This window comes from Camelus bactrianus, chromosome 12, assembly GCF_048773025.1.
Source record: "Camelus bactrianus isolate YW-2024 breed Bactrian camel chromosome 12, ASM4877302v1, whole genome shotgun sequence".
In the NCBI taxonomy this organism is placed as follows: domain Eukaryota; kingdom Metazoa; phylum Chordata; class Mammalia; order Artiodactyla; family Camelidae; genus Camelus; species Camelus bactrianus.
The window spans coordinates 70,361,598-70,371,057 of NC_133550.1; the positions used below are offsets into that span (position 1 = coordinate 70,361,598).

A 9,460-nucleotide genomic window follows, 5' to 3' on the forward strand; every position below is an offset into this window, starting at 1 on the left:
TAAGAAAAAATTATGTCATGAATGCATAAAATATATGTAGATATTTGTCTATCTGTAAATAGGTATAGGGAGAGTGATATTCTACATAAAATTAGTAATGTTACTTTTCTTACTGTTTTATAACTTTGCTTTTAAAGAATTACATTACCATATAGTATTCCTCTCTCTCTCTCGTATTGGGAGAAATTGTTTGTCAGCCTGACCTCACAGGTAAGTGGTTTTCAAGCCTGTAACAAGATTCCCAGTGCTGCGTTATGAACATGACTGATGTTGCAAGCCTTAGAGGTTTTATAACGACTCGTTCATCAGTGTACAGACTGGGCTGCCGTGAGCAGTGGTGTCGATGACACTAGATGGCCATGAAGCAGTTGTATGACTGCTGCTTCATCATCAGTGCATGAACTGTTACACCCGTAAGTAAGTGTGAATTTATTTTCATATTATCTTCTCATTCGTCATGTCTAGCTTTAGTAATATGTGTAACACCGACAGTGTTTTGTATCGTCTAACACAATACTGATGTAAGTACTGACAGAAACGACTCATCTTGTAAGCAGATGATGACACAACTCATGATAAACTAATGATATTGATACAGTACAGAATTCTGGATGTATTTTGTCTTCCTTAGGGTTTTCTGTATAATATTTTCTGTAGATACTTTATTGTAAGAATACAGTATATAATATATAGCATAAAAGATGTGTTCATTGACTTTGTCTTATTGGTAAGGCTTCCGGTGAATAGTAGGCTATCAGTAGTTGTCTTCTGTTTTGGGGGAGTCAAAATTACGTGTGGAATTTTGATTGCACAGAGGTGAGTTCCCCTAACCCCCGTGTTGTTTGAGTGCCAACTGCATTTTTGTCTTTTCCGTTTTTTTCTTGGTCAGTCTAGCTAAAAGTTTGTTAATTTTGTTGATCTTTGCAAAGAAACAACTTTGGTTTCATTGATTATATATATTTTTAATTCTACATGATTTGTAGAGTCAATGTTTGTTTAGATTCACTCACTTTCTTACCATTCTCACTGCTGTGGTTGCCCATCTGTCGTTACATCAGTCTTAATCCTTTCATCTGGTATGATTTTCTTTATGCTGAAATACATAGTTTAGAATTTCCTTTAGTGAAGATTCTTAGTGTTTGTCTGAAAATGTTTTTATGTTGCCTCATTTTTGAAAGATATTTCTTTTAAGTATAGAATTTTAGGTTGGTAATTATTGTCTTTCAGCACATCGAAAGTTTCGTTGCATCATCTTCTGGCCTCCATTTTTCTGTCATTGAGAAGTCAGCTGTAAGGCTGTCATTCCTTTTAGGTAACCTGCCTTTTTCTGTGGTTGCTTTGATTTTCTGTCTTTTGTGATTTCTGTGTTTCACTTGTTTTGTGTCTTGGTATTCATTTCCTTTTATTTCTGCTTGAGATGCATTGAGTCTTTCGAATCTCTGAATTGTAATTCATCAGTTGTCATCTTTACAACATTAGGTTTTCTAATCCCCGAATGTTGTAAATAGTGGCAGCAACTTAGAACTAAAAAAATTTAAACTTACATTTGAACTGAATTTAGTAACTGGTCTCAAGATTTAGGCAGTGACTATTCTTCTTGGAATAGAGGTGACTCTTCATTATACTTTCTCTCTTTCTTCTCTCTCCCTTTTTATACTTTGTCATTATTTAAATATTTTATTTTATGCCTCTTCTAAGACTCCCTGTTAATAGTTGTATTGAGCTTTTCAGCCATATTATTAATAACTATTTAAATTCATTTTCAATACCACACTTTAAAGTCATGAGCATGTCTTCCTAATCATTCCCATATTGTTGAATGCTTACATGTTCTAATTTTTTTCCATTATAAATCATATTGCATTGTCCTTTTTAAAAACGTTTTTGCATAAGCCTTTTCCCACATCAGCCAGATTCCTTAAGCGGTATTCCCTGTTGGATGTAATTATTAAATCTGAGATTTATATTTTTTAAGCCTTAAACATTATTCTAGATTTGTTAACATATATATAAAAATAATATATGCTTTTAGCATAAATATGATTATATATTATAGTCCTTGTTTTATATCATTTCTGATTATGTATTTCCTACCTTTAAAAAATTCCAATAGAGAAACTCTTCATTAGGCGGGGTTTGCTGCTGTCTACTGTCTTATTTATATCAGCTGTTCACTTGTATTTAGCACTCCACGTGGAATTACGTCTTCATTTCACTAGGCTTTTCCTCCAGTATATGTTTCAGGAAGGGCACAGTGGGGGCCAGGGTACCGCCCAGCTTTGTTGGGGTTCAGTGACCAGGCAGTGGGGGTTCTTTTTCTTGTGGGTGCTGCAGTGGACCAGCTCATATGTGGATGGATTTCCCCACCTCCCAGGCCCCCAGTGTCCATTGGTGTTGGCTGCTGGCAGGCAGGTGACTGCCTCCAGTCCTGCTCTGCTTGTGTTGTCTCTGAGGAAACAGTATCTTCAGGTACATAGGCACAGGTCCCTCTCTCTTCCTTGTATAGACTGAAACAGGATTCCTGCCTCAGCAGGCAATCGGAAAAGGAGCTCTAAGGAGGCCACTAAAGTTTGGACGTTCCCAGGACCCACTTTCTTGATTTTAATTTTTACCTCAATGGGAATTTGTGATATTTATGCCATCATAGCATAACCAGGACAATTACTTATGTCTCACAGTTTCCGTGGGTGATCCTGTGTGCTTCTGAAGTTCTGTCACCTTTCCATCAGTGCCACATTTTTACTCTCTCTGGAAAGTTAAGACGGCAGAAGTCCCACTATTTCAGGAGGTAACATGTCTCTAGTCACCTTCCCAGTAGTGAGTTTCTCCATGCAGGGCTGAGGTTGCCCTCAGTCTGGGTTTTGACAAGGTAAGGTGTTTTCTCTCCGTAGAGAAGGGGACTAGACCCTTCCTTGGTCACCTGTGTGTCTCTAGGACCCATCACGGTCCTTGCACCTTGTGAAGTTGGTTAGGGTGATCTCCCCACCAGGATGTCCTAAGCTATCTCAAGTGGACACTTCTGCTCTCTGACAGCAGCCTGGCACTCAGACAGGTGATGCTGCAGGGAGACACATGGCCAATGGGGAGGTGCATCTCCATCCTCTCAAGGTCTTTGGATCCCAAACTTAACCAGGAGGCAGAGCCTGGGACAGGGACAGAATCAGGGCAGTGTCCAGAAAGCTGGCCTCCAGCTTGAGGTCCACCTTAAGGCAGGGCCCCTTCCATCCTTTACTGCCATCTGATACACTGGGCAGGGGGTGTTGGGAGGAGCAGGTAGGTGAGATACCTGAGGATAAGCAGAGCCCAGGCTGGGAGCCAGGGGTGTGCCTTGGCCAGCCTGCTGCCTGCGTCAGGGAGCACCTGTGTCCCAGAAGAAGAAACAAGCATGTGTTGTGGGGGGCCTGCCTCTGTCCCAGGAACTCCAGGCTCTTTTTCATGTCTGGGCCCTATCTGGCATCTGTCCCAAGACTGACTTACTCCTCAGCTTAAGTGAGAAGAAGATGCAGGAGACAGGGCTTGTCCCTGGGAAACCAAGCACTGAGAGGAGGCCAGGCGTATGCACCCCCAGAAGCATCTGCACACAGGCCTGGAGGGGCCCGAGTCCTGGCGAGGAGGGGTTTGGATGAGGGAAGGCCGAGAACTGAGATGAGACACCCAGGATGACTCCCAGGCTTTCCGAAGGGCCCAGTGACGGCAATGGGAGCCGGCCGGGTTCCCCACCGGTGTGAGTGGCACCTGGCAGTCAAGACTTTCCAGAGGGCACAGGGGGAGGCCCAAGAGGCCAGGCCAATGAGGAGGGAAAAACAACTTTTGGATTTTCTTTATTTCGTTCATTTTTCACTCTCGATATCTCTGCTGAACTCGGGGTAAGAAGGTCCAGGGGCTGCTGGACGAGGGTGTGGGAGGCTCAGCCTTGGCCGCTCGGGCTCTGCTGTGGACCCTGGGAGGGGAACAGTGTTAGCCTCCACGTCACGCATGTGGTGACGGGAGGGCACAACTTCCTCAGCAGCCCATCCCTGTGCTGGGGCGGACAGATGCCCCTGACCCCTGCACGCCCTCCTCAGGGAGACCAGCCCCCTCCTCTCCTGTTAGCTCACAGTGGAATGGTCTCCTCAGGTTTCTGGTAATTTCATCAGGGCCGCATCATGTTGCTGAAACTACAGAGAACATCTTCCTGTGGGTAACTCTTCCCTGCCGGAGCCCCCTGAGGCTGGACCCGAGCTCAGAGGAGGGACACGGGGCGTAGGGGACGAGCTTGGGGGTGTGAGGTCTGTTAGGCAGAAGCCAGTTGGCTGGGATGCCCGAACAGTGTTGAGAAACACTGCCATTTGCCACTAGAACCTACGGAAAAAGAGAAGGGGCAGGAGCTTGGTGGGGGGCCTGAGCTCCTGGAGCTGCTGTCGACTGTGTTGTCTCCTGACACCTCCAGCGGGGGGCGTCCTGACAAACCCCCAAGCCCAGGCACAGACACAGAGACCCACACCTCCCAGGACAGCAGAGCACTGCCCCAGCCCAGGTCCACCTTAACTGGGCAGCCCTCTGGGCGGGGCAGGGTGCGTCACTGATGCCATCTGCATGGAAAGAGCCCAGGCCTGAAGCAGGAGTGGTGCACTCAGCGCTCGCGGCCTCCAGTCTCTTGCCTGGCTCCTCACGCTGGGTCAGTGGCCCAGACCATGATCCAGGGTGCCTCAGAGGCTGACGGCCCCAGCTGGGGCTGGGACGGGGACGGGGACGACGACTGGGATGGCGCCGTGCTGACCCTGCTGGCGCTGGCTGTGGTGGCCGCCACCGCACTGGCCTTGCACTGGTTTGGCTCTGGGCAGGACCAGGAGGCAGCAGGACCAGCATCCACAGCCCCTCGGACCCAGACTTCTCAGGTGGGAGGAACTGGGCCAGCCCTGCCCCCAAAGTCCAAGGTCAGTGGTGGCATCAAGGGGCCCAGCTCAGGGCAGGGGAAGTCAGAGCCTCCAGGATGTGGCCAGGGGAGCCTGGCGGCAGCAAGGGCACAAAATCAGGAGCTCCTGGGAGGTAGAGGTCTGGCTGCCACAGCCGCACCTCCACCCAACACACGTGGTGAGGTGACCAGTGGAGGGGCCTTGGGACAGCAGCATGGTAATGCCACCCCGGAAGCCCCCCGAGGAAAAGGAAGGGAGCCTCGCAGGCCAGGTGCTGCCCTCCTGGGTAGGAGCAAAGCACAGGGGGCATCTACACCCCTCCTGATACACTTCACCCCTCAGAGTCCTGGCAGAGAAGTGGAGGTGCAGGTGAAGGCAGGAGGCATCCGAGCCAAGTCACCAGCTCACCAGGCCCCAGTCCACACAGTGGAACAGGACACCAGGCCCTGGCAACAAGGTGTAGGGTCACCTGGCTCACTGGGGAGGGGCCCGGGCAGCTGGCGGTGGCAGGTGGGCCACAGCTCAGGAGGCAGAGCCTGCCTGGGCACTGTGGTGAGCGTGTGGGATGCTGTGGATGCAGCCGGTAGCCTCCCTGCAGGCTCCCAGGGGCTCCCTTTCCTCCGGGAGCTGCCCCCATCACACACTGCACAGACTGGGCCCCTGAAGGATGTCTTAGAGAGGGGGCGTGGGAAGAGCAGACCTCAGCCAGCCCCAGTCCTAGTTCTGGACTCAGAAGCCAAAGCTGGTGAGAGCAGGGAGGCTGGGACCCTGGCCCCCAGGGAGTCTCAGGGGTCCCCAGCCTCCATGGAATGCTGGCCCTGGGCACGGAGGGAGGTGGTCATGAGGAGCTTCAGCCAGGCCCCAGGCTCCATTGGCCCATCACCAGAGGGGCCACAGTGGGGACGCCCACTCTTGTCCCAAGGGCAGGGGACCACAGAGGCCTGCAACGTGGGAGAAGCTGGGGCTAATGGCGCTGGAGACGACGCTGTCTTCAGTTCAGGGCCTGGAGGGACAAACAAGCGAGGAGGCCACAGCATCGAAGGGAGAGGATCCCTGCAAGGTCAGGTGGCTGGTGGTTCCGACAGAGCTAAGCTAGCTCCAGACATCCGCAGCTGCACCCCTTTGCGGGGCCCCTCAGTCTTGCCCCCTCCATGCATCTCTAAACCCCTCCCACCCTCAGCTTCCCCATCCACAGCACATCCCCACCAAGGTCTCTTAGCTGTATCCCCAACTCTTCTGACCTTGTCTCCTTCAGACTCTTTGCCCCTCAGAGTTAACCAGAGTCCTGCAGAGGATGAAAATCTCAGAGCAGTGCCAGCCCCTCCCCCAACTGCAGCGCCCACTCCAGCCCCAGCCCCTCCCACAGGTGCAGCCTCTCCCCCAGCCCCAGCTGCAGCCCCAGCTGCAGCCCCTGCCCCCGCACCAGCCCCAGCTGCAGCCCCTGCCCCAGCGCCAGCTCCAGCCCCAGCCACAGCCCCTGCACCTGCTGGTGGGTCAAGGCTAGCATCTCGGGAACCCAGTGTTCTCTGCAAGGGCAACCAGGAGGGGCAGTTCTCAACTAGCTGGGGAAACCTTATTTCAATGGTTCTTAGGAGTCACCCCTTCCCCAGGCAAGAGAGGCCCCAAAGGAGAGCCCCAAGGGCAGCTCTGGAGAGACCTAGAGATCCTAGCACTTCCACATCCTCTGAGAACAAAGAGTCTGATTCTCCCCTTGAAGAGGCTGTCCACAGCTGTGAGGACAGGCCAGGCTCAGCCGGACTGGTCACAGGGCCAGGCACAGGGGGCCTGGCTGAGGTTGGAGGTCAACCACAGCAGAGCAGTGCGGAGACCAAGGAGTCTCCCACCACAGTCCCTCCCTCAGGCCCAAGAGGGGATAGAGCTGAGGAGGACTGTCCAGACTTGCTGCTGCCCAGAGCCACAATGCCCAGGGCCCCCTCATGGCCACCTGCACAGACCCAGGCTGGGCCTGTACCATCCCCTGCTACAAGGCCTGTCCCCCGGCCGTGGAAACGCAGCATGTGCGAAATATCCGAGAACTCTGAGCAGGAGGTCAGCCAGGTGGCCTCAGGGCAACACCAAGCACAAGCACCAGGGGAGAGGCCCAGCCCAGCAGGCAGCAGAGAGGTCCTCATGGAGAAGCAGAAGAAGGCCCAAAAACTCATGGTGTTTCTGCAGAAGCCTGGGGGCTGGGGGGTGGTGGAGGGGCCCCAGAAGCCCAGGTCCTCCGCAGGGGACCCAGCTTCCACCGCGGCAGTGGCTCTGCCACGGTGGCGGGACCTGGGCAGCTGCCTGGATGTGTTGGCCTTCGCCCAGCAGCATGGGGCGCCCGGCCTGGCCCAGGAGACCTATGCCTTGATGAGTGACAATCTGCTGCACGTGCTGGGAGACCCGAGCCTCTACCGGCAGCTGAGTGGGGCTGACCGAGAGCGCATCCTGAGCCTTCGCACTGGCCGGGGCCAGGCTGTGCTGGGGGTCCTCGTGCTGCCCAGCCTCTACCAGGTGAGCCGCTCGGGACTCACAAGGCACCCTTGTGCTGCCGAGGCTCCTGCGGTGGGGCCTGTGCCCCCGCCTCTCCACACATACCTGCACGTGTTCCACCCCAGAGAGAACACCTGGCGGCCCCTGACCCAGGTTCCCCCAGAGGTCCCGCTTCGGGGCTGCGGTCTCTGCACCCTGCACAACTACCTGTTCTTGGCGGGGGGCATCCGTGGATCAGGCGCCAAGGCCATCTGCTCCAACGAGGTCTTCTGCTACAACCCTCTGACCAACATCTGGAGCCAGGTGCGGCCCATGCAGCAGGCCCGTGCCCAGCTCAAACTGGTGGCACTGGACGGGCTGCTCTATGCCATTGGGGGTGAGTGCCTGTACAGCATGGAGCGCTACGACCCGCGCACAGACGCCTGGACTTCCCGCGCGCCCCTCCCCGCAGGCACCTTCCCGGTGGTTCATGAGGCTGTGGCCTGCCGTGGGGACATCTATGTCACTGGGGGCCATCTCTTCTACCGCTTGCTCAGATACAGCCCCGCGAAGGACGTGTGGGACGAGTGCCCCTACAGTGCCAGCCACCGGCGGTCCAGTGACATGGTGGCCCTGGGGGGCTTCCTGTACCGCTTCGACCTGCTGCGGGGTGTGGGCGCTGCGGTGATGCGTTATAACACGGTGACGGGCTCCTGGAGCCGGGCTGCCTCTCTGCCCCTGCCCGACCCGGCCCCGCTTCGCTGCGCTGTGCTGGGCAACACCATCTACTGCCTCAACCACCAGGTCACGGCCACCTTCACAGTCTTTGAGGGGACTGCCCAGTTCCAGGCCAAGGAGCTACAGCCTTTTCCCCTGAGGACCAAAGGGGTCCTCTGCCCATTCATCCTGACTCTGCCCCCGGCAGACCCGCTGCAGACAGAGCTCTGAGTGTTTGCGGGAGGAACCTGACTTCAGTGCTGCTCTCCAGGGAGACACTGGGGCCTCGGGGGATCTCAGGGCAGGTGGGGCCCAGGGAGGAGGCTGGGATCCAGAACTTTCTGCTGTTGTTTCTGGGACAACTTTCGTTTTCTGTTCTAATCAGCCTCCTGACGCCTTTCCCCTCCCCTCTCTTGAGCCCTCTCCGTGTCTAAGCCCAGGCTCCCTGCACCTGGGAGCTGGTCCTTGGTTCCCTAGACTGGTTCCTCACCTCCCACCAAACCCAGGCTGTTTCCTGCCTTTGTGACTTCCTTCCCTCCCTGGTTACACAGCACCTCAGCTGGCTCACACACTCCTCCAGGCAGAGCTCTTCTCTCACAGTACCATCCCACTGCCTGGAAATAATCTGCACGTGGGACTCCTTGGGCTCCGAGAGCCTGATGTGTCCCCGGGGGCCAGAACTTGGCTCACCAAGGACCTTGGGGACCCCTGAGCCGAGGGAAGGAGATGACTGGGAACACATTCGTGTTCTGTCCCTGGGGCTACAGGCCAGGCAAGGAGCCCTCACGGGGTGGGAAGGGGGAACAAGGAGCAAAGAAGTCCCCAGGAAAACATCCTTGCCTCTGGGACTGCCTGCCTGTCCCAAGGCCTCTGGGACCCTGCTTTGCTCTCCCCTGGAAGCAAAGCCCTCCTTTGTCTGACCTCAAGGGCCTCGAACCCTTGTCTGTGAAAGCATCCTGCTGCCCAGAGCCCAGCCCAGACTGGCCAGGACCACTCAGCTCATGCCCCTACGCAGCCTTGTGGGGTCTCTGCCACCTGCTTAGCCCCTCCAGAAGCCTGCTCCACTTCCCACCAGTCCTTTTCCTAGGTGAGGCCTGGGTTTTGCCCTCACTCTGTCCCTTCTTAGCTGAGTGGACTTGGATGAGACATCTAACATCCCTTCTCTTGTCTGTGAATCGGGGCTGGTGGACACCTGCCTCTCAGGAGAGTTGTGAAAACACAGGGACATACTGAGCACCCAGCAGCGCGCCCAGGACACAGAACTGAATACATAATGTTCCCTCTCACCCACTTTGGAACTCCCTGTAGGAAGGTAAATAAATCCGACTGAAACCGCTGCCTGTCCCACCCTCTGACCTGGTTTGTCCCCAGCTGGCTTCTTTTTCGCCCTT

General features: G+C 54.4%; 1 protein-coding gene across 1 annotated transcript; it reads left to right on the plus strand.

Annotated features, from left to right (window-relative positions):
- The first annotated feature begins 3,437 nt into the window (after positions 1–3,437).
- On the plus strand, positions 3,438–9,395 carry KLHDC7B (kelch domain containing 7B). Its single transcript, XM_010957320.3, has one exon. The coding sequence runs from the start codon at positions 4,674–4,676 to the stop codon at positions 8,298–8,300; it is 3,627 nt and encodes a 1,208-aa protein (XP_010955622.2). The 5' UTR covers positions 3,438–4,673; the 3' UTR covers positions 8,301–9,395.
- Positions 9,396–9,460: the final 65 nt, after the last annotated feature.

Excerpts from the sequence above, each read along its gene's own strand:
- KLHDC7B (XM_010957320.3), top strand. The coding sequence starts at position 4,674 with ATGATCCAGGGTGCCTCAGAGGCTGACGGCCCCAGCTGGGGCTGGGAC.